General features: G+C 42.0%; 1 protein-coding gene across 1 annotated transcript in view; it reads left to right on the top strand.

The window, feature by feature from the left end:
- PKP4 (plakophilin 4) overlaps positions 1-25520 on the top strand; it is a 73115-nt gene that overhangs the window by 12475 nt on the left and 35120 nt on the right. Inside the window, exons 2-8 of the mRNA XM_082483955.1 lie at positions 2599-2711; positions 14206-14240; positions 18051-18182; positions 18342-18532; positions 19360-19918; positions 23265-23456; positions 24959-25175. Coding sequence (XP_082340081.1) covers positions 2599-2711; positions 14206-14240; positions 18051-18182; positions 18342-18532; positions 19360-19918; positions 23265-23456; positions 24959-25175 — 1439 coding nt within the window. The remainder of the gene's footprint in view (positions 1-2598; positions 2712-14205; positions 14241-18050; positions 18183-18341; positions 18533-19359; positions 19919-23264; positions 23457-24958; positions 25176-25520) is intronic.

The raw sequence follows: 25520 nt of genomic DNA, 5'->3' as shown, positions 1-25520 counted from the left end.
AAATATTGATTTAAAAGTAAGGAGCAGGAAACTGCTTTAACACAGGGTAAATGCTTTATATTATTTCTGTAAACAAGCAGTGCCATACTATTCATTTTAAAGATTTATTTTTGTTACATGTTATATGATACATCATGGTTTCCTTGGGAAGAAGCTTGTCTTGCTGACATTTGCTTCAGAACTTACAGAGCTTCAGCATCGGAATGTTTTTTGGAAATCATGGCATCCTCCACTAGCATGTTGATGACTGGCTGGTGGATCAACTTTTAGGGGGATATATTATCTATATTCAGACTTAAAGTTGGAAAATAAATTTTCACTTATCAATTTATTTGACTTTGTTGCTTAATACACTTTTAAATATTTTTCTCTCCAAAACACAAACTGTCTGCGTGAACTGACTGGGTGCATGTGTACCTCTTTTGGTGTGACACGAAGTTGAATCATGCCAAGAGCTGGTGTCAGGCTGTGCCAAGCGGGTCTGCTGCTGGATGCACTTACGTGCTGTACAGACCTGCTGGTATTACCCGTTCTCTCGAGGCCCTACACAGGCCCATGAATATATATGCTCACTAGGCAGCCCAGACGGGCTCTGGTCTGCAGATTGTCGTACTCACGAGGCTTTTCATATGGGGTCTCAGGTTTAAAAGGATTTAACTTCAGAATTCTGTCTAGAAGCAGGTTTTAATAAAATCCAAGTTTAGGACATATGCCCTAAAATGCTCTTTCAAGTCTGAGCACTGACTGCTGAGCTTTTCTAGTGCTGAAGCGTGACAGTAAACACCGACCTGATGGAAGGGGTGGCCAGGAGGAAGATGAGGACCACATCCCTCTCCCGCCGCTCCCATGGTTGCGTAGTTATTTTTAACAGGATTATAGTTTTCTGTTCTGTTGGACTGCTCTTAGTAGAGCAATAGTAGAAAAATGCAGTCTTGGTCTGCGGATGCCTGTGTGGGCGAGTTCCACGGCCTGGAGGCACACAGTTTTGCTGGCCAATATTTGGAATATTAGGCTGTGTTTATTCGGTTTGGTTTGCGAGCTCTGGGAAACGCTTGGAAGTGCCCGCAATGCCTTATATCATCGGGGAGGGGCAGGAGCTCGTGTGGCCTGCCTTTGACAGGCCAGTTTGGAGCTTGAATCAGACTTTCAGAAGCAGCTTTTTTTTTTTTTTTTTGTCATCTAATATATAGAGTAGTTTTGGCAGTAGGGCAGCTGCTGTTTGACTTATCCCTCAGCCGGCTTCCCAACGAAGCCAGTTCTAATTCGCCTTCACTTTGGAGGTTCAGGGCGGTGATCTCACCGTGGTGTGGGTAGACCACCACCACCAAGAAGTCCCTATTTCTGCAAGGTAAGTCTTGGTGGTAGAGTAGCTTTTCGGTGGGCCGCCCCCTGCCCTGCGCCGTGCCCTGCCGCGCAGCCCTCGGGACTGGCGCTGGGAGGCAGAGGCCCCCGCAGGCTGCTGCGGCCGGGGGCGCGTTGCGGACCCACGCTCTGCCTTACGGAAAAGATGTACCAACGGCAAGAAGTAGAGAGCTCTTTCAGGGACCATTAATGGAAATGAAGTATTTAAGCCTCGTTCCATGTAATGTAAGGTGTGAAGGAATAGTGAAGGTGACTTTTGTAACATGGCAAGGCATGCAACGACTAGGTAATGCAATCACAAGAGCCACATTCAGAAAAAAACTATTAGTAATTCACACTTTAAAATTAAAGGAGTGCTTCTGTGCTGTATTTGGCTTGTATGTAATACTTGCTTCATCAGATTATTAAATATTGGTGCGCATCTATTTTTAAATACTATCGAACGGTTTACTTAAACTCCAGGGGATGTAGAATATTGGTTTGAAAAATAATACAGTTGCTCTGATAGAATCCTTTTCCATCATTAACAAAAGCTAACTGTGGACGAAAACATCACTAGTATCCCTTGATGACACGGTATGGATTTCAGAGGATCATGTTTATAGAAAATGTTTCCGGATTTTAATAACATACAAACATTCTGTGCAGCGCTTGTATTCCTACATCTTCCTCTGAGCATTGTGTTCCAAAAGCCTTTTACAAAGGCTGAGGTTTGGTACCTTTGACCAAGAAATAAAACAAAAGCTTTGATCGGGGAAAGGTGAAATAGCACATCTCTACCCTCAACCAGTTTGAAATAATAAATGTTAAGGTTTTGGATACCGAAGTCGGAACGTAGCATAGCTTAGGATTCGAGGATTTGCGATTGGAAGGGTTAGATGCAGTATTTTCCAGCATACCTCTGTTATCGATGAAATTGAAGACTAACTTTACAGGTACTGATTTTGTTAGATTGTGGCGAGATAAGGAGATAAAAAAATTTTAATTGTAGGAGAAATAAAATCCACAAATGCTTAAACATGGTTTTCCTTTTGTAACAGGTGATAAATCGATATTTGTATGCCTCACTGATTTAAAGAACCATTAAATTCCCACTTTAATCTTCTAATAGTTTATTCCACTAAGGAATAGTCAAAGCAAGAAACATGATTGTGATGAAACAGTGATTGTTTCAGAATTAATCCACACCCATTTTTTAACATCAAGAATGCTTTTCTTTTTATTTTGAAATTTCAGGAGCTCCAATTTCAAAGACTTACCAGAGAACTGGAAGTGGAAAGGCAAATTGTGGCTAATCAGCTAGAAAGATGTAGGCTTGGAGCAGAATCACCAAGTATCGCCAGCACAAGGTACAAGTCCTGATGACTTCGCTTTCCTGTGTCCCATAAATTAAAGGGGTTTTTAGCGGTGCTTATGTCCTACATACATATATTTTCACCGATAGTTATTCACCTCCCATTAATATCTGAAGTATTTTAAAAGAATGCACATTTGCTGTAAAGAGTTATGGGACAGTTTAAAGAGGCCTCTCTAATCATGGATTACATTTTCAATGTAGTGTATTTAAAGCTTTAATTTCTTTTTAAATATGAAGTTTGTTGTTAAGATTCAGCCGAAGAGAAGTGCAGTAGACTTACACATATTTGTATCAAAGTAACAGTGCTAGTTAAATGCAGTGATCCAATTACATTTTTTTCCTGAATTAACTTTCTAGGTGCATCCAGCTTTTCTGAAATACTTTCTGTTGTTACATTTGTGTTCAGGGAACATCTTGCTATAAGTGTATTGTTAGCATATTTAAATATATTTTATGTACATGACAGTAACTATAGCAAAGCATTTTGTTAATATTTCAGCTTTAACTACTATTCTGATTTTATTTTTTTTATTATTTTCCTTAGCAAACTTTTTGACTCTAAATGTGTTTGGGCGCTCATTCATTTCAAGAATATTAAATGATGGGTAGCTCTTGATTCTGAAAACCTTGATAACAATGTGTTCTCTTATGAAACATTAATGCCTGCATTTTGGGTTAAAGCATAATTTCTTGCCTTAAATACTGTTTGTTTCTGTATTCTTTCAGCAATAAACCTGGGTGTCATTCTGAAATGTTTCCTCCTGTGGCCATAACCAAGTTAAATGAAAAGTTTTTCCTACAAAAACTTAAGAAACAGGAGGTGATTATTTTAAAATAAATTTTAAAGATCCAGTGTACCAGCTAACACAGCTGGTTTTTATACATCAAACTACCTGACCTGAGTTATCATTTGACAATATTGCTATTAGCTTGAGATCTTCTGTTTAAGAAACTTTAAAGTATTCAAAAATATTCCTTGGACGAGATCACTATTTTATACCCTTCCTGCTTGCCCGTCTTCTGTCTAGATCCACATATTTCTCCAGCTGTTGCTCAGATTTTGTTCTGAAAGCTAAAAGAGTTTAATTCCACTGGAAGAATGAGTAAAAAGCCTCAGTTATTTTATGCCTCCAGGCACCTTTCATTCAGTCTCGAATGTTCATTTTCAGTGAATTTGCCTGAGTAATGTAAAGGAAACGCTTTTCCTACATCCCAGGTCCAGAGAATTTCACATACAAAGAACGCCGGAGTTAGCTTATCCCACCACTAATAGTGTGCGGTTTTTTTAATAATGTACAATTACCAGTACCTACACAGTAAGTTGCATCCTATACTTCTATTAAATACTACCTTTTACCTAGATGGAAAACGTAATTTATAGTGTCATGTAGTCATTTCTTCTTTCGCTTCCTTATCGCTAAATGGTGTTCATTTGTATAATAAAAGATGGTGAAAGTTTAGGGGGAGAACATTCTAGTGCATAAGTTGGTTTGTGGTATACTTTGGTATGAGTGTGTTTGTGAATCTGGATAAACTCTTCAGGCTCCTTTTTTCTGGGCCATAAATTTTCTGTAGTTATTAATAAAATATTTTACACATGTAAAATTAAAGCCTAATTATATTCTTAGGTGTTACAGAAGCTACTGTGTTCTGACCGCTGTTCTTGTTTTTCTAAATTTTCTTAGCCCAGCCGAGTCTGGTCCCGTACAGACGAGAGTGCGCTGCTGCATTACTTTTTTACTGAGGGACACGGGATTAAAACTTGGTTTGGACAATGTGTTCTTAGATGTGTGTGTCCTTGGTTAATTTTTTGGCTTATTCTTTAGGTGGATATTCCTTTTAAGAGATGTGTGAGAAGCTGGGGAAAAAACAAGTCCGTATTTGAATTAGATGCTTTCGTTTCTTCACAACCAGTTACTTCCAGTGTAGTTAGAAGAATTGTTGAAAGATTCAAGGTAAAACAATCTCTTAGAGCAGGATGACAGCAGACACAAATATAGCTGCAGACTGTATAGCCATAAAAAGACGCTTGTGTTTCCCCAAACTAGGCGATGTAAGTGTTTTGCTGAGGCTGACGGGAAGTAAATAAACACGCGGAGGGTGTGGAGAAAGGCTTGGAAACGGGATGCTGTGTTGAGAGTGCTCATGGACAGCTAACAGCCTGCTCCCAGAAGCACAACTTGAGCATTTAGAGAGCAAGGTGATGTTTCTCCTAGCCACATATAAAAATTGTCAGATAGTCTTATATTAAAAAAAAAAAAAAAAATCAAAACCAAAGCAATGACAAAAAGTAAAAAATCAGGCAAAACTAAACACCTTTTTATTTCTATCCTTTGGTCAAGTTTTCTGTCCCTGGGGAAATCGACAATGCTTTCTTTCAAAGATAGCGCTTTAATCTCCTTTAGTGAGGTTAGAAGGTCCGGGAGCGTTTCGTTTCAGAGGTCCGGCTGAAGGTGGTGGTGAGCTGAGTGGCGGGAGCAGCGCTGCTGATGTACCCACTTCTAAACGGCATTCCTGCTCGCCGGCACTGGCCCGGGGGTGGTGATGCTCTGCAAAGCAGATGCTGACGTGAAGTCGCGGGTACTTCTGCGGCTGCGTACGCCTGTGTTGGTGGCTGCAGCCTGGGCTTCAGGCTGTGCTGTGTGCCGCTCAGGCCATGCCTCCGAGCCAGCCCGGGGCCCAGCCGCACAAGGGACAGCCCGGGGGGAGCCGTGGGAGCAGCTGGTGAGGGAAGGGGGGAATGCGACATCGGTACCTTAAACCAGCTGAAACTTCTCTGCAGCTATTACGCGTAGCTTCGCAGCCGGTCTTCGTGGCCCTGAGCCCAAACAGGAGCACGGTGTGGAGTGCAGGCCATGCAGATGTCTGATTTTGGGAGCACGGTCTGTTCTATTACTGCTGGTCCTTAAGAAATGCAAGTGTTGCTTTGTACACATGAACAAAGGAAAACAAACAGAAGGTACTTGTAGCTTAGGTTTGTTGGTCTGTTGCTCGCTTGCATTACAACTACACTGTGCAAGCAACACCCAGGGGTAATTTGGCTGTTTCACCCTTGAGGAGCGTGAAAGACGAGAGGAAGAGCAGATCTGCAGATCCCAAGCGATAGTATTGTCATGGGGGGAGGAGGAAGAACTGGATCAGCTGCAGCCCTGGATTCCAGTACGGCATTACATTTGTGTACCTGTAGGTTACTTGCCTGTTAAAATTATTTCTTCTCGTAATTATTTTTTATAAATGGGTATTGCACTCAGCACTTCTAAGATCTTTCATGGCATCCGGTACACTTCCAAACCCCTTAAGAGCCTGAAATGATACATGATTAGTGTTGCATGTAGGTATTAAATATTTTTACCCATGTTATACGCTACAAGATCGGAGATGATAGACTGGGAAAAACAATGCGAGGTTTCAGTTGTATCTTCTCACTCTTGTTTCGTGCTATAACACGCACAGGTTTCTGTGCTGAAGCCACTGGGCTGTTCAGCCTCCCATGCAATCAGGTCCCCCGTTGCAGCTGGCTTCCCGTCTGTGGCGGTACTGGTTCGGCTGGGTTCAGCTGGGGCTGCCAGGCATGCCGGAGCGCGGTGCAGGCAGATATCCGTATGTATCGCGGGTCGGCAGTCAGAGCACAAAACACGCTGCCCAGCCCCTCGGGTGGGAGCTGCCCGGATGACTCGCAGTCGACTTGAGTCTTTCCGAGAGTTATCTATTGTGTGTAACTCCTGAAAACTGGGTGGTGTTGGGAACCAAACGGCTCGTACTTTTAAAGTTAATTTTCAAATACTGCAGTCGTATTAGCAACTTGTCACAAGCACTTTAGTGTGCCGTTTATGTACTTCTCTTTTGGTAGACTTCATCAGCATGCAAGCCCTTTTGGCAGCACGGTAAATAATCAAAAAACTTTTAACACTTCAAGTACTGAATGGTCAGTTTGAGTAATAACGTGTCTACCTGAAGTCTTCCGAGTTTTGTAAAATTTAATGTATTTCTTAGCTCCTAGGATGGTTTATTTTCATTGCTTTACGAAGCAGATAATCATTTCCCAATGCCAGCTGACACACAATTGGCACTTTCTGAAGTAGCAGAGAATATTCCAAAGTAATTCAGTAAAATACTGCACACTGTGATGGAACACTGTAAACTTTCTGTGAGATGAATGTGCATTGCATTTCGTGGTCATACATTGTTTCCTCATAAAATGGGAGAATGCGTATAAAGAAGGTAAATAGAGCAAGTCGCTTTGCTTGAAAGCCGGCACACCGTTGTGTTGAGCTGTGTCACTCTTGTTCCACTTGCGGAGCAGTAACGTGCGAGACGCTTCCAGTGCGTGCGCCGTCCCACGCTCGGGGCACCCACGGCGTGTCGCGGCAAGTTCTTCCCGACCCGACGGCTCGCAGTGAGCTGATCGGGGTGTAATTATCCTTACAGAAACTAGTTTCCTTTTGTTCGCGTGACGTATCCAGTACTTAGCGTTTCCAAATGGTGTATTTGAAATTGCCTGCATATATTACAATACACGGTGTCACCAAATGTTCATGGCAAGTTAGAAGCTCCTTAAAAACTACCTTTAGAATCAGTATGTGCTTTCCAGGCGGGGAGAGGGAAGGAATCATAGTTAGTTATTTATTTATACCAATATTACACTTACTGAAATTTGAAAACAAATCAATTGGAGGGCTACATTAAATTTAAAAGTAAATAAGAAAAGATATAAATTTTCTTTGCAGAGTTTCAGTTTACAATAAAAGCAGGGCTAAAATGTATTTGATAGAATTAGGCTAAGTAATGAATAATTTTAAATCAAGATCTCCTGGTTGATCATCGGAGAGCTGTTGGAAGTATATTTTGGGCACAGATATTAGTAGTCCCTTTATCCTAGCAATTTAGAAGAAATAGTGATTAATTCCGTCATTAGTAGCTAGCCAGGAACTGCTTGCCGTGTTAAATGAAATAACCGGTCGTGGGGTCAGCTGGCCGTCGGTGATGCTGAACGCTCGGAGGAAGCACCTGGCTCTGTCGCAGCATGAAGGAATCTCCTTTTGTTGGAAATTGGTCCGTGCTATGATTGGTTTAGACATTACAGTTCTTACTTTGTATTTTATACATCTTCTTGAGTCCACAAAAATTTAGAAACGCTTAGTTTTTTGCATGTCTACACTGAAAATGAGTGAAACTCGCAAAGTTTTTTGTTATAGCTCCAGTATTGATATTTTTGGTTTGTGTTTACCTGGACTGTGTGAGCCTTTCAGAAATTCCATCAGAGCTTTTGAGTGCCAGTTTTTTGAATGCCGGGGCTTTTTATGCAATTAGCCGATGTTCAAATATGGGAAGAAAAGGTTGTAGCTTACAGAGTTGCTCTGGTGACAAATTGAGGAGTGATGATTTAATATTGACTACAGCTGTATATATAAATAGTCATTATCTTGCCCAATAGTCGACCGGGCTACACAATAGGATGGTTATTTTCCCTGTGAGCGTCCCTCCACCAGGCAGCACAGCCGGAGCGCGGGAAGGAAGGACCCGTGTGGGGCTGCGGTGTGGTGGCTGCTCCCGGGAGCACCCGCGCAAGATGCCCTGAAGCCTGCGGGGGACAGTCGTGCCGGGGCGGGGGACGCGTTAACCTGCCACCCTCCAACAGTGCCTGCAGCACTGAAAGGGCCAGGAGCGTCATGGTAGTTACTGTGGGGTATCATGTCGCTAAAATAGGACCTGAAGGACTGTTTGTTCTTTCCGAGGGTGGTGAAATGTGCTACAGACCCACATTTGGAGTTAGCTTTGTGGTAGCGGTGGGGAGACGTAGGCGCTGGGCAGCGTGCAGTTCCCGCCGTCGCAGTGCCAGCGGTGCGTGGTGTCACAGCGCGGGGCGGCAGCGGTGTTCGGCTCTCCACGGGCTGGCGTTCCCGTGCCCCGCTGTTCCGTGTGGCTGCCTGCTCGGGGGCCTCGGGGCTCTTGATGCTTCTCGGCACTGAGTTTCAACCTGGCACAGCATCCTCCAGTACAAGTGGCCGCGTTTAGGGGTAGTATTCCGCATACAGCTTTTTAATGCCCACCCAGAGCGCTAGTGCTTGCCTGTGTCAGCTGAGATCGTCTAGCGGGTCGTGGGACCGCTTGCTCTTGGTGGCAGAGCTGTTTAATTTGTGTGTGTGGCCACAGGATGGCTGTGGACTGTGCAGGGCCTCGCAGAGCAGGTACAGGGGTTAGGTGTCTTAGTGAAACCAGGAAGTTAGCTATCAGAAAAGCTGAAGGCTGAAAATTACCTCGTTTAGTTAAAATATTTGTGAAAACTTCTGCTAACCTGTACCAACAAGGAAAGCAAAAATATGAAATCTCATTATACTGATTTTGATGGTTGTCAGCTGCTAGTAATGAGTATTACAAGTTTAAGGAGTTTAATAGATGCCATTTTGTTAAAAAAAAATCCCCCTATACCAGGAATCGACAGTTACCCAAAGCTTTAAGCCTTCATACAGCATATAAATGTAAACACGTTCTTGATGCAAGTATTTAAAATGGAAGGTGAAGGACCAGCGGAACAGTCCGTTCAGTCCCAAGAGGCGCGCAGGTTTTGGCTGGCAGCTCCGCCGGAGCAGCAAGCACCGCTCCCCGGGAATGGCCCCCGGGCTGCTGGGTGCCTGGCAGAACAGAGGTATTCCAGCCGCGAAAGCTCCACCAAGCAGGAAACCAAAACACTAAAGAAATATGTAAGAAGTACATAAATTTTCAACAGAATTATATATTTAGCTTTTTGCAGCTTTTCACCATTTCGGAAATATTTACTAAATAATACTTTTTTTTTTTCCCCGCTGTTGCCTTTTTTTGGTGACAGCAGTGGTATATTCAAGCAGTTAAGATAGGCAGTGGAAATCACTACTTTTCTCTCAAGCGAGAGTACTGTTTAAATTAGAAATGCGTTTCATCTTACGGAATACTTGCTAAGATAATAGGCTTGAACTGTTCCACGTCATATAATGACTGCAAAAAATGTGTGTAGCACCGAGAATTTAACTGTCCAGTCTAGAAACTGAAGATCGTAGTTGTGTTTATGTAACTTTTAAAAAATTGTATCTTGCTTAAGGCATCTTAAAAAAAAAATTAAAAAAAAAATCTGCGGTTTTCCTAAATTTTAGTATTGTTCCTTTAGCCTTGCTGTGCCATACACAGGTATGGGGTAGGCGGTCTGGCTTGTGTACCACCTCCACGTAGTCTGTTCTTGTGCAGAGGAGGTGGTACCAGCTGAAGAAATGCCCGTCCGTACCAATCGTTGCTGCCGGAGACCCGGCCCCGACCTCCACCGGCCAGCCTGCCTCCCGCGGCGGCCGAGTCCTCGGGCTCTCCGAGCCACTGAGGCAACGGCGACCTCCTCTGCTGCCTTGGAAATGCAGAGCTGGGCAGCGTGTGCCCGAGAGCTGGCGCTTGGAGAATGTGAAATGGTACCAGTGATACGTAGTATGTGCTTTTTTCGGAGTGACTTCATACGAAATCCTCTCCATTTACCAAATGTATTTTTTTCCCAGATTGGCATTGAACTCCCCCAGCGTTCAATTTGGTGTCTGAGACGTCAGCTTTGAACTGAAGCTGTCAGCTGGCAAAGAAAGGTGTGAAATTAAGGAAGGGTCAAACAAACAACAACCCAAAAAAATCCAACCCCAAAGCAAACAAACAAAAACATCTAGATACTTAGGAAATAGAGCTGAGGGGAAAAAATGCAAAGCATTAAAAAAAAAAAGGGAATAGATTGATTTCAGCAGAGTTTGTGTGTATGTTCCATCTTCAGTTACCAAATATTTGTGTTACTGGCTAAAAAATTAATGTGTTTGTGTGTGTATTTTATATGTGCTTAGTGTAGAGTTATGTTTTTATTTCACTTATTCTTTGTGCTCTTGCAAAGCGGATTGAGAAGAGAAAATTTGTTTCACGCACCTGACCATATGTCTGATATTTTATCTGCTTTCCTTCCAGAGCATTTAAAAATAGCTGCTATACTGTAATAATATTTATCTCTAGCTTTTTAATTGAAAAATATATACATTATACCAAACTGTTCTGAAAAAACAATATATTTTCTGCATGCCTACCCTACTAACCTAATTCTTTCCCAAGGCTGTTAGTGGGCTGAATTAAAGTATTTTTAGAAGCGCAGAGCACCAGCTCTGGGCTCCCTTTAGGTACATTAGGCGTTAATGCCGGGAAGAGGCAGTATAACGACTCGTTAGTGGCAGCACCTTCTCGCTGGTAGCGCAGGATCTGACCGTGCTGGGTTTAACCAGTGGGATAGAATGCATTAGACTTACTCATCAAAGCTGGAAGAGTTGGTAACTTGCCAACTTTTCATCTGTGAGGTGACCGAATTAGATGATGTCAGTAGGTGGTAGACGCTGACCTTTTGTAAAAGTAATTTAATAAGAATCAAGTTGATTTCTTAACCGGTTTCAGTGATCATGAGGTAGCTCTCTACTTAGGACCCGTAGTCAGAGCAGCCCTTACGGTTCGCCAGCCCTGTTGGCGTACGGCGAGTTGAGCCGGCCGGGGCGGCGGGGCGCTTGGGGGCACGGCACGGCGCAGCGCACCCAGGGGTAAGGCATTGCTGTGTGCTTAGCGCTGCTTGCCTTCACCAGCACCACAGAGCGATGGCGGCTCCTGATCGAGAATCGAGTTGCCACAAAGTCTGAGGAATGAAGAGGCGAAGAGAGCAAAACCTGCTGGTCAGGCGGCGTGAGCAGTCTGGGGCCCGGGTGCACGCTGTCTGTCCGTCAGTCAGTCGTCCTATCTCTTCATTTCAGTGGAGCGAAGTACTAATGAATAGGCTAACAGGAACTGGTTAAAGTAATCTTCCACCCAAGTTTGCTCGAGTAAAGCTCAAGTAAAGAAATTCATGAAGATTAACTAACGTTCAGAACTCAGCTTTCGGTAATTAAAATTCGTTCCGTTTTATACAAATTCTTTTGAATTCAATACCAGTTTTGGTACAAATTTCCTCAGGAATTTTTAACAATAGAAATATTTTTAAAGGTTGCATCAAAATAGTTACAAGGTTCAGTCTGCAAGCGAAAAGTCAGTAAAGTTGCACAGAATTTACTTTGTCATGTGCTTGCAGTCCCCAAAATACGCCAAAGAAACATTCTGGAGTTAATGGGCTAGTTAGATTCAATGGTAATGTGCTAGAAATGAGAAATATTTTTAACTTTTTATTTGACTTGGATGAACTTTAGCCCAAGGCTGTGCAAAAATTGAGGGCTGGTGGTCCTGCGCTGGAGCAGGCGGGCGAGAGCAGGGCAGGCCCTGCCGCAGAGCTCCACGTGTCTCTGGGTGCCGCTGGTTGGCACGGAGCTGTCTGCCCGTGTGCCACGTCCCTCCGTCTGCGCTGCTGCGGGGGAAGTTGCGACAGCTGAAGAAATACCCGTCTGTAGCCGCTTACCGCCTCCTGTTAGCAGGAGGCGGTGGCCTTCTTCCTGACAGGCCTCAGCAGGTTCTGCTGGGCAGTATCTGCCTTGGGTTAAACCCCGGGTTAATCTGTACCACTAAAGGGAGTTTAAACGCATCCGCCTGGCTTTGCGCTCAGGTGGAAGGACAGAACTCACGTGGCCACAGAAGCTGAGTTTTGGGGAGGATAGTTGAGTTTTGGGCAAGATAGCTGCTGGGTGTTGTAGGGCAAGTTCTGCTCTCCCAGTTAAACCCACAGCACGCCAGTCAATGGCACTAGTTGCTTACCTTGTTTCGGCACGTAGATTGCTTTTGTTTACGTACTTATTTAGTGTTTCTGACGTTGGACTTGTGCTCAAGTACCACTCAGTGATTTCGCCTTTGGCTAAACTTAAGGTGTTTGTGCTTCTGGGCTCGGGCAAGATGGTCCTTCAGGAAAGAGGGAATATCAGTGAGAGTTGCGGGTGCGTGCGGATTTGCCGGAGTGTGTGTGGGAGCACCCTTCTCCGCACCAGCCTCTCCGGAACACGGGGGGACACAAAGGGACTTCTGAAGGCCGATCAGCCTGCCAAGTCTCGGTCTGGAGGTCGGGTCAGGTCCTCACCTGGAGTGTCTCTGCACCAAATCTCAGCCTATTTAACTGGTCCGCTTTATGGCCATTCTGAAGAAGTAAATAGCGTAGCATCCCAGGGGACACTCACGTTGTAGACTGAGGGAAAGAATAGCCAATAGGTAGAAAAAATTCTGTTGCTACCTAGATATGAAGTTGGCTTTCAGATACTTGAAGCTTACACTCGAATTCTCCCTTTTCTCTCAATTTGATTGTAATTGTAGTTTGGTTTGTACGAGCGTGTGAGTTTAGCACTCTTCTCTACACAAATACTTTTTGTAGGCTCCTGGATGATTGGTTGTATTTTAGAAAATAAGTATCTAGTGTTGTTCGTGTTGCTGTGCTAAAGTTTTTTTGTAATTGACAGCTGTGTTAGAAGTAAAATAATATTAATTTAGAAATAGATACATCTTACATAAAATCACAGTTTTATGCTGATATTCTGCTATCATAAAATCTGATGGACTTGCCTATTTTTACTTTAAATAGCTTTTGGGTTGGAAAATAGCAGCTTATAATCATTGCAAAAATAATTTAATAGTCAAAGTTTGATAGTTCATATGTGGAGTAAGAAAATACTTATTTTTATGGGAAAATGTATCTAATTTTAATAACACATGGATGAATTTTACATTTGTCTGCAAGGGTGGTTGTGCATCAGTCCTATATCAACAGATGAGGGAACATTGCTTTGTAGAAGAAACAAAATGGTTACGGTAGTTTGATATAAAATAGTTATTGTAAAAATTCAAGAGAAGCCAGGGTTTACACTGGTACTGAACACTTGCTTGATCCTGTGAAATAGTTTTTTCTTAAGGCATCTCTTTAACGGTGACAGTGTGAAGTCTGTTCCCTGTTTGCACGTAGAGGTGCCCGTGGTGTGGTATGTCCCATGAGTTCACTCCTCATCACGTGCAAAGGATCGGAATTCTCTCTGGGAAAATGGAAAAAGAAATGACAGTAAAAATTGTAGGTCTGTTTCTGTTCATTTCTTTTCAAGCCAATACTTGTGGAAGCGAAATGCTCTGGCACTGCGGTTCCCAAATGTCCTTTGGCAGAGCCACGCACGGCGAACGCCCCGTCTGCGGAGCGGCTCGCTTCCCACCGGCCCAGCGCCTTCGAGTGACAGTGCTTGCTCGGGACTCGGCCGTGTGTGTCCTTACCCCCGGCGTAGGAAGCGCCTGTCTCAAGTGGTGCTCGTACCGGTCCTGCTGCAGATAGGTTACGCTGCTTGATAGTTTGCCGGGCGGTGGGTTACAGGGAGTTCCGGGGGATGAGCGCAGGTGTCCGTGTCAGGTGTAAAGTGCTGCAGAGTGTCATTCACATGGGCTATTGCAACTTTATCTGCTGGGGTTTTGGGTTTGTACGATTTTGTATGCTTTGGTTGAAAAAATAAAAATTAAATACAAACTATCCATGTGGTTCTTTTTTGTGATATTTTTTTTTCTTTCTGCAGCTCTACTGAGAAGTCATTTCCTTGGAGATCATCAGGTATTATCTTTTATGTGTACATTTTGCTTTAAGCCCCAAAATCTTTATTTTCTTGGCATTCATTGCTTGTTTTGAACATTAGCGGCAATGCTACATGTCTTTTTCAAGTGCCTTTTCTAAAGTATAATGTTAATGTCTTCTGTCAAACGTGGAGCCTTGTGTGTTCCTCTGTTGCTGTAGAAGGTTGGTTGGGCTTAGAGGTAGTGGCAGCTGCTTTGCTTGCACCTTTTTGTGCCTTGGGATTTCTGTGTGAGATATGGCCGTAAGAAAAGTCTTGTGTGTTGGGTCTCCTTTGCAATTAATTCAAAAACACTTCTACCTTGGCAGGTAAGGATCATGAAAAAATACAGTATGTTTTAAGCTTGAAAACCGATTTTCTTTCTACAGATATTCTTACTTAACTGAGAAAATCTCCAATAAGTGAAGGTTTTTCTGAGAGTGCTTTTTCTATTTTTGTATCTCGGAATAACTTGAACTTTATTTCCTAAGCAAGCAGCATTTGTCTTGTAGTACTTCTGCATCTACTCTGGAGTGTAGTAGGTGGAATGGATGGGACTGTACGTTCAAAGTAACGTTCCAAGTGTCTGTTCCAATAATCCAATGTGTCCTGCACAGATCAGAGCATTTAACCAGGTAGGGCTTTTGCATCAGTTAAAATATTGAGTAGTCAATCTTCTGAACAGCTGTCATCTCTCTAGAGCGATGAAGTGTGTGTGCAGAAGCCACCGTGTCGAAACCACGCGGCAGCACCAGAAATGGGACCTTGGCTCCCTGCGAGTTGCTTTTTGCACTGGATTGTGTTGCTCCGATTCAGTCGTGTACTCTTGACAAAATGGCATATTGAGCAAAACCGGCGTAACGTAATCAGAATGCAGTTAGAATTTTCGGTGGCTTGCTAAAAGTTCTATTAACCAGGTTCTGCGCGGTGTTAAGATCATATCTTTACATAGGGATGCACGCAGTTTTCAGAGCTATCCAGTTTCTGCCGTAGAGAATAACGCATCAGTTATCTGCTTGTTCACTCAAGCATATTTATCATTATGATTAATTGTGACTATTTTAGGTAAATAAGTCTCTCAAACTATCTACTTTCCCTTCCCTTCCCTTCCCTTCCTGTTTTTTGTTTTATTTAGAAACTAAGCTCTTAAACTTGTGTATAATTGTACTTACATGGTTTCAGTTGCCACCGTGGTATTGCCCCAGCTGAGGTGAGGCACACCTCAGCTTTTTCCTTTCTTTTCACTCCGATATTCTCAACAGCTGCCTTGTCTTGGCATTTCAGTTTTGGTAGTCATGGTGGTGCTTTGCAGGTATCCTTTTAACAATGTAAACAGAAGTCAAATTTGATTTTTCACGTAGTCGATAAATTAGTTTGACTTATTCTTTCAATGTGAAAATTATTTTTGTTTGGTTGTTTTTTTTTTTTAAATGTATCATTTCCCCTGGCTCTATAATGTTCCAGTGACAGTTCACAACTGGTAAAGAGACCTGACAGATCTTGGGCATTGTTTTACTGATTTATCTCGTCCAGTTGCATTCCATTTCTTTATTTCCTCCTCAGTTTTTCCTGTAACTTACTCTTTGTCTATTGTTTGTTTTTTCTCCTTGACTTTCTATTAGTTCCTCTCTTTCTTTTTTACATCTCTCCAGTTCATATTTTATTTTATCCTTTAATTCTCTCCTCCCATTTGTGTGTTTCTTTTCTTTAGAAATCTCCTGTGCGCATCCCTAAGAAGTCACTTAACATCTGGCAAAAAAATCGTATTTCTATTTAAATACTCCATGCCTTAATATAAATCTAGATGTATGTTTCTTGCATCTCTGTGTATCTCGAGTAGGGCTTTTCTGGGGGAATTGCTTGTAATGAGCATGTTTTAAAAAAATTTTTTTGTTTTGCTTAAAATTTTCTGATATACACTTCCTTTACCGTTTACATTTCTGTTGTGATTATAGCATGATTGTAGGTTTTACTTACAGATTCACTCTTGAGCTTTATTTTGAAGAAGTGTCACTAGGTGATGCTTTACCGACTGCGATCTGAAAATACTGAAGTTAAAGGTGAATGAAAACCTTCCCTTAAATCACCTTTTTTCCTGACTGCAGATAGTAGTTTATATCAAAAAACGTCAGCAGATGATAAGATGTGACCGTAGCTCAAATTTCTTTATGCAGTAGAATTATACAGAGTTTTTAACAGAAATATAAAATGATGTTGTTTTGCAGATGCTTTAAATAGAATATTAGATCAGCAGCAATTTATGAAAAGACTATTATTTTATTTAGGGCACTCTCCTCATGATTTATAGTAGCAGAGGAAGATAGAAAGACAACAATTCATTTTATTGTGCATTCTTGCCTTTGTTAGAGAGCCTAAACAATCTTTATTTTTTAGTGCTGTGAAAGCATTTGCTTGGTGGCAGATGTGTGAGGCGAGTGAGGTTTTGGTTCAGACCTCTGTCTTAGCAACATCTGTCCGGCACTGCACAATTGAACTTCAGTCTTCCTGCGCGTCTCCCAAAATCGATTATTTGTCAGTTTGACATCGGTTTAGTATCATGTAATATCAAGTAACTAAAATAACAGGGCCTTGTATCATTTAAACGAAAAAGGCTGAAGATTGAAATATTGAAGTTAAATGTAATGAGAGAGTAATTTAAATGTCCCGGTCCCCACAAGTCCTTTATTCTGAAGAACATATAATGCCCACCGGTGTCTGTTATGATCTGCTTCTGAGTTAGTGTAACAGGAGCTGTGACTGGGTTATTTCGGTGTTGGTTCTCTGTGTCGTTTCTAGGGATGATGATGGAGTTTATGGCAGTGTAATGACACTTCTGTGTGTTGCCTCTTTCTGTACCGTGCTGCTATATTCATTTTCACAGAGCACTTAGCAGGCTGCGCTGTCCACAACTCGCCACTTTGGTCGCGAAGCAGTCGCAGGAGTGTGTACTAGACTGGTGCTTCTTAGCATGTTTCTTTTGGTTTCCACTCGAGGCTCATTCATACATTTCTTCAGCAAGAACTTGCGTATCTGCCGTTACCTCTAAACGTAACCCACGTTTCCTCCTGCGTCTCTGACGCCTGTTCCTCATCAGCGTGTAACATGTTGGCAATTGAATGCTTAATGTTTCTGTCAAAATAATTTTGATTCAGTTTTTCTTGTTGTTTTGTGTCCTTATCTTTATCTTTTTTTCAGACTGTGTTTAACTTTTTCCTTTCTCATAGTAGCGTTGTGATGTCTCCTTCACTTTCTCTTAGGTATGATGACACTGCCCTTTGGCAGTACAGTTCAGCTGAGAGTCTTTGAACTGAAGTTAGCTCAAGCGTTGTTAAAAATAAACATTTGGACAGTAGTATATGAAGTAAAAAATGTATAAAATTTGCAGTAACTTCTGTTGATGGTACACAAGCAGGGATGAAATTCAACTCAGCCTTTTACTTATGAAGCTCTTGAGGCAATAGGACTTTGAGAAGCGATAGCTGCCCTCTCGCTACGGCACAGTTGCACAATGTTTCTGCTCTGCAAAGTCTACTTACTAGGGAATCAGCTACACTTTTCATTAAAATAGGTTGGAACGTACATTTGAAAAATTAGAATTGTAGAACTACATCAAAACTAGAGGAAGCAAGATTCTCAGCCGTTAGTATTAACGTTCTTTACATTGAGTTTGGTAGATGATACCCGTCTACCAGTAGACTGTTTATGTTGGAAGTCAGTTCTTCATTAGTGTGTGTAAGAAAACTATGGTTATTGAGTTTTCAGGAAACTTACATATGAAACATCGGGTTTATCTAATTAATTTATTCTTTCAGATCCTCCAACCACCGGTGTAAACAAACCCCGAGTGTCAGAGAGTGTTCACACCAACGCCTATGACATTAGGACAGACCCAGAACAAGGGAACCTCTACTCACCAGAGCAGACATCTCTCCATGAAAGTGAGGGTCTGTTGTGTGCATTTTAAATATTAGAATATATTTCTGTATTGGCTGTATAAAAATGTAATACAATTATTAATGCAACAAATAACAAAGTTACATAATATTTTATTTTTGTGAAGTTTGTTCAATGCTTTTGTTCTTATGCGGGCTTCATATCTGCAGGGTCTGTAGGTAACTCAAGAAGTTCAACACAAATGAATTCTTACTCTGACAGTGGTTACCAGGAAGTAAGCAGTTTCCATAACAGCCAAAACTTGAGCAAATCGGAAAACAGACAGCAGCATTCCCTGATTGGAACCACTAATAACCATTTGGTGAGAAGCTCGCGAGCTGAAGGGCAGACATCAGTCCAGGTATGCTCAAAATAGGACACTTTATCTCTGTCTGTGCGCTGTCTGTAACACAGTTTTATAAGACAATAATTGTAGAGCTGGACCTACCTTAGTATAGGCTGGAATTAATGCTATTAAATCACACTTTTATTTAACACCTTCCCTGGTTAAAAAGCAGAAATGGCTTGCAGCAGACATAGCTGAAATCAGCATGCACGTAATCCGGTTTGTTCACTGCAGCTGAAATGAAGTAAAACTTCCGGGGACTCCTGACTGCAGAGTATGCTGCTAATAGGATGTCAAGAAAGTATCACTTGCTTAACATTCAGTTGTGATATTGGGGAAAGCCGCCTACGATTTAGCCTGTATGTAAGCGTAGTGCTTAAAGGAAGATGGTATTTGTGTTCCTGTACCTTGTGCTGTTTCTGGCCTTTTCCGCCTCCTTTTTCATTAATCAGAATGAGACTAAGACAGTAACGGACACCACTTTATTAGCTTGTACTAGGACTCCGTGCATTACTGCTCCTGAATTTCCAAAGTGGTAGAGTAGTGAGGAAAGAAAGCGTAGGTGCATATTAACATAGAAAGCCAAATAAGAATGAGGAACAGATTTTTTTTTTTTTTATGTTAAATTGCCAATTTATATATTAAGAAATACTGGTTAGGAAAAAAGTTATTTTATAGGAAAACTTGAAGGAATTACTTTTAGCATAAGAGCTACTCTTCAGCTGCTTTTATGTGTTGTTAAGTTGTGCGCATTTCTTGTTGACTTCTCTGTCTTATGGGAGAAAAGTATCCACTACAAGTCCCAAATGATAAAACTAATAAATGTTTTTGTTTTTAAACAGCCTTCAGTAAATATTGCTACCAACCGAGTCATGAGACGTGTCAGTTCAGTCCCATCCAGGGCACAGTCTCCCTCTTACGTGGTCACCACAGGGGTTTCCCCTTCGAGGGGGTCTCTGCGAGCGTCTCTGGGTAGCGGGTATGGTTCTCCATCGGTCACTGAGCAAAGATCTCTTACTTCTCATGCATACTCATCCACTACCCTGCCAGCACAGCGGGCAGCATCCCCGTATGCCGCACAGAGACCTGCCTCCCCGACGGCTGTGCGGCGGATCGGCTCGGTTACCTCCAGACAGACGGCAAATCCCAGTGGCGGCTCTTCCCAGTACCAAGCTTCAGTCAGAGTTGGCTCTCCTCTTGCCCTGACTGATGTACAAACCAGAGTAGCTTCTCCATCCCAAACTCAGCTGGGATCTTCTTCCCCGAAGCATTCTGGCATGACTGCAGTTCCACAGCATTTGGGAACGACACTGCAAAGAACAATCCACGATATTGAACAGTATGGACAGCAGTATGATATATATGAGAGAATGGTCCCTCCGCGTCCAGACAGCCTTACAGGTTAGTAAAAAGGTAAAGACACAGCTTAAAACTTGGAACGAACCTACAGCTGTAGAAAACCCGGAATGCCGTAGTCCGTTTGTGGATGAAACATTGTAGCACCAGGACATAATTGTGATGGATGTATCAAATCAGCTGTAAATACTGACCTCAAACACTGTGAGTCAATCGTACCCTAAGTTCACAGTGAATACTGTCTTTCTCTTTAATTACTAGATTGCTAGCCATGCATTAAAGTAAATCGTATGTTTTAAGTAACTAAATGATATTCTGAGTCTTCCAAACAGAGGCATTTCAGTATTTTCAAAGATAAAGTACATTTAAACGTATGTGCAGGTTATACACAAAGTAAAAGATACTAGGCTGGAACTAGGTTTAGGGGTAGTTTGTTCTTAAAATACGTGACTTGGTACCACTGGATTTCAGTCTTTTTTTCCTTAAAATTTCTAGACTATCTCAAAGTACTTCAGCTTAAATGTAGGGTGACCGTTGTGATAGCAGCAGCCTTTAGTACAGCCCAAAACTCTGCCCCGCTGTGCAAGCCGAAGGAGAGGATGGTGATAAGGTCAGGTCCTCTCTTCCTTCTGTGCTGACAGTCTCTCAGGAGGGCATCCGTGTGGTGTGTGTTCTGGGAAAATTGAAGTGTTGATAAGAACAGAGTCTTCCCAGGAGACAGCGTTGTCATCTGGGAGGCGCAGGTCCAACTGCCTGCTCTGCGTTGCCCACGGGCCCAGGCGCCGGCTTGGCCTTGGTGAAGTCCCTCTGTTGTCACCACCTGTAGACGTGTTTTCTTAGTCATGACCTGTGAGACCCCCAAGGGTTTCCTTGCAGGCACTGATAGAGCAGATCTGTGATTTGAGGGGGGAAAAAATATTCAAATGCAGGATACATTTGGTTACACATCACTGCTTAATTGGATTTTGAAGTTTTTCTGTAATCTCCATCATGTCGTTACCTTTGCATAGTTCGCTTGCGTATTCGGTTGCTTTGCTTGCTGCTAAAGCTATAGTGCCTACAACGGTAATGCCAAAGTGAACAAAACAGTATTAATTTTATAAAGTAGTTTTTAAAATATCTTTTAAACCCAAAAATTATGCTGGTTTTATGTCTCACTTGAATTTGAACGACTGAACATTTAAAAATGTGTTTGCCTCGGCTATACCATCCATATGTTACATACTTATTTGCTAACTTTTTTCTAACTCTGTTAACCATTTATGATTTGATGTAGTGGGTAAGTGTTGTAGATAAACTCTGCATACAATTTTAGGCAAGAAAGATGACAATAAATTATGTTGTAAGATGGAAGAAGTTAGGTTAGCAGTCTCGGCAGGGAAGCACGAGGAATGCTGGTCTGAGACCGAGTGGGGTGGATGCGATTGTCCCGCTTCTATGCTGCAATATAATGGGAAGTGTGTATGGTCATCTTTACTTCGAAGAATTTAATTAAAAGAACAAAACTGGTGAAATCACAGACTAAGCAAAGAATGCCAACAACGGAAGGAACAGGAGTGAGTTCAAAAGGGGTGAAGGGGAGGTTTGGGCCATTGTAAGACGCAGTAAAGAAAAGTCAGCGAGTGGAAGACGACCCCATGGCAAGGTGGATCTCAGAGGCGGAAGAAGTATTGTATAATTGTTTCAAAGGAAGTAAAAATTCAAAAGACTGGAATACAGACCTTAAAAATAATTTTTTTTCAAAATTAAAGAGAATTTTTCTGGTAGTGTAATATTCAAAATATTTTGTAGGTGGCAAAAGTATTATGTAGCAATTATATAATCTAGAAGTAAACAGAGTTTGAAAATAAGTATGGGTGTGGCTTAAGAAGAGCATCTGAGGCTTGTTTAGCACTTAGCTAGCTAAAGGTTCGGCCAAGGAGGCTGTCAGGAGCGTGTAGGGCGGTGAAAGAGCTGATGCAGAAGTGTGGGAGATCAGAGAGGAATACTGACATCCAGCAAATCTGAAATGCTTCCAAAAGAATCTTAAGAGTAAGGGTAGGTGAGAAACTGCTGAGTGCAGAAGAGCTTCTCCTTTGGGTGCTGCATCCTGTTGCAAAAGCTCTGTACCCTCAGTTAAAGAGCAGTACAGAACCTGACAAAACTGAAGTAGGAAACGATGAACTCTCAGGATTAACTAAATTCTATTTTTCCTCTACCCAGTTTAGTTTATTAGTGCTTCTCCATAGACTCTGGAAGTATAATTTATAAAATAGGGGAACTGGGATGCTTTAAAGGAAAGCATTAAACATAGCTGCGAAGGCTGGTGAAGGGCAGCTAGTTCGTACAACGCCAACACCGGGAAGCAAAATCCATCCAAAGCGTGCGTTAGATAATCAATGGGAGGGGTGGTGCTGTATGGCGAAAAACATTCAAGGGCTGAAAAAGAAGAAATGCAGCATTAAGACTGTACCGCCAACCTCCTAATCAGAACTGCAGCGGTGAATTTAACAGGAGATTGGTTGTTAATTCAGTTAGTGCAATAGTAAGGGGAAACATACGTCAATGCCGGTTACAGAAATACAGCAGCACGCTGGAATGCACGGGAGGACATTCTCGGCAACGTGAATGAAGTTTGCGTGGAGCATACGGGGGGAACCTTCACATGGAGAAGTCTGAGCTTGTGCAGCGCTGTTCGAACTGCTGTTCTGCACCTCTGCCAAGAATGTACTTGGATCTATCCCTGCAAAAGCGGTAGCAGGAGGTCCGCTGCTGAGGAAGCTACGTTAAATGAGGCAGGGGAGAATTAAAAGGAACTCTAGAGGGGCAGCTGAAAGGCGGCGTGAAAAAAGAGATTCTCGTACAGCTGCAGCATAGCAGTTTATGTATACACACACATCAAGGGCTGTTTAAACCTTTATAAAGACTTGTCTCCGCAGCCTTAAATCTCTGCTGCCTCTACCAGGAGAACTTTTGCTCTCACTGCTACGTACCGTTTCACTTCCAAGATTGTGACCCCCCATCAGGCTGTGCCCTGTTTCACAGCTGCGTTGCTGTCAGGGTCACAGCTTCCCTCCTCATCGCTGCGTCTGTGAACTGCACATGCTGACTTAGCTTTTACTCTGGATGTTTCAGACTTTTAATTGTAAATGCTACCAAAAAAAAATTGAGTTGGAAAACTTGAAGTTGTCAGTGTATGGACAAAACTGTACGTCAAAGAAATGCCGCTTTGTCAATGAATCTTTCAGTATGGATCATTTAATAACGGAAAGAAGTTTAGTGAATAAATCTTCATAACCGTAGATATAGCTAACACCTTTTCTTGGCTAAAAGAAGAAAGATTCAAGCATGACAGCTTTATTATTTTTAATTGATACGGGCTGTGTACATATTTCCCTCTTCTGGGTTTCAGGCCTGAGGAGTTCATACGCCAGTCAACACAGTCAGCTAGGACAAGAGCTGCGATCAACCGTATCTCCGGACTTGCACATCACCCCTATCTATGAAGGCAGAACTTACTACAGTCCGGTGTACCGTAGTCCGAACCACGGGACGATTGAGCTGCACCAGGGGTCCCAGTCTGCGCTGTACCGCACGGGGTCAGGTGGGTGAGGGACTTCCAGACTCTTCACGGACTGTGTCCCAGAGTCATGTTAATTTACTTACTGGAGTTTTTCTGGAGCCTGGGGCACATATGACAACGAATATGAGATATATAATGCCAGTTTAAAGAGAAAAAACTAGGTGTTATAAATTAATGGAGGCAGAAATTAGGTTTGAAGGACTTAAATAACCAGCAGGAATTATAAAGCTTTTGTGGTGCTTGCAAGAAATACTTGGGGCTGTATATCAGTGTCAGCTTTGGTCCCAATATTTTCTGTTTGATATTGCACACGCAGGTAGATCCAAGCAAAGTGTATTTCATGACACAAAACATTTATTGCTTCCTCTTGCATTCCCCATGCATCATTCTCTTACGAATTGAGTTTGTTCATATTTTTTTTTATTCATCGATAGAGTAAAATGATAGCTTGTGCACTTAAATTACCTACCACAGCTTTCACAGTAAAAATGCTGGTTTTACCCAACTTCTCAGCAAAGGCTAATGTTAAAATACTATATCTGAAGATTGAATATTGAAACTGAAATATTTCTGTGGTATTTCATAGAATTGCTACTCATATATTATGAAGCGCGTAGGCATTAGATTAGTGTTAGAACAGATTTTCTGTAAAGAGAGATAATTTGTATAGTGGAGTAATTTCCAAAAACTCCCAAAATATTATTCATTTAACTAAGTAACTCTCTGGAAATACTTATAGGGAAATATCCGACTCATATGTCACATTTTCACACATTTGAAAATTGCTTTTTAATGTTTTTGGGTTTTTTTTTTAATGTAACTGAAATGCGAAGGGTGTGGAATGGTGAAGGAGGCAACGGTTTTTGCAGTTCTCCTGTCTTCTGCAACCTAGCGTAAACAAGCTTGTCAGGATGGGCCAGTGAGGAAACGTAACTAGAAACTGGAATTGTCTACCTACTAGCGCGTACCTTGGAAAAGCAAAAGTTACCGCAACAGCTCTGTTAATTCCGAAAGATATGTGTTCCTGGTTTTGAAATGATGAGCTTGATGGTTGGAATCATGCTTGTTAGCTTTTTGTCAGGGAAAATGTACGTGTACTTGGCAAAAGGCAAATACCATCTAAACTACATACATTTTTGTTTACTTATTTTTCCTTTTTAGTACAATTGGGAAATGATGTGACTGTTAGTAATTGAATTTTATTATAAAACTTTGAAAACATTTTCTATCCTGATTTCTGCTTAAAGGCACAAGATACACTAGTTACTTCAAATACTTTTTGAGGCAAGCTGAGGCATAAGCCTGATTCCACCAGACCTTTAGTTCTGTAACCAACCCCTCTGTCTTCCCTGGGTAGTTGCTCCCTTAAATCTGGCGATAGCAATATCTTTCAACATTGAGCACGGTATGCTTTTTTAAGACTGATGGTTTGGGGGTTTTGGGTTACGCTTTAACCATGTATTGCCTCTTCTCTTCAATAGACATACGTTACCGAGTTTGTTTTCATACTGATTTTATACTAGGAGTCGGAAATCTGCAAAGATCATCCAGTCAGCGTAGCACACTCACATACCAAAGAAATAATTATGCCCTGAACACAACAGCTACCTATGCGGAACCCTACAGGTCAATGCAGTATCGCCTGTCGGAGTCCAGTTATAACAGGCTGCAGCACGCAACGCCCGCCGACGATGGGACCACGCGATCCCCATCCATCGACAGCATTCAGAAAGACCCCAGGCAAGTCTGTTTGTGCTTTAAAGAATCATACATATTTGCCATAATAAGATTTTAAACACATGCCTTGAAAATATACATGGCACTTGGTTGTGCACATTCCAGTTTTACATTGTTTAAACAATCATGACTCATTTAGGTATTGAGCTCTATCCATTTATAACCTAAGTAATAAATGCAGTCTACTTGCTACAGTAAGAAGGAGCACCTTTTATGGATTTAGTTATTATTGCATTTTTCTTCCATGTTTATTTTCATGTAGAAGTTATTACAGGAAATGCTTACAAATTTAATAAGAATTGACTGGATTATTCCAAATATTTTCGTGTAACTCTGCAGAGCAACCTG

This window comes from Vanellus vanellus (genome assembly GCF_965231255.1).
Source record: "Vanellus vanellus genome assembly, chromosome: 5".
NCBI classification, from domain to species: domain Eukaryota; kingdom Metazoa; phylum Chordata; class Aves; order Charadriiformes; family Charadriidae; genus Vanellus; species Vanellus vanellus.
Note: the sequence above shows the minus strand (reverse complement) of the source record. Positions and strands in the feature narration are given on the sequence as shown.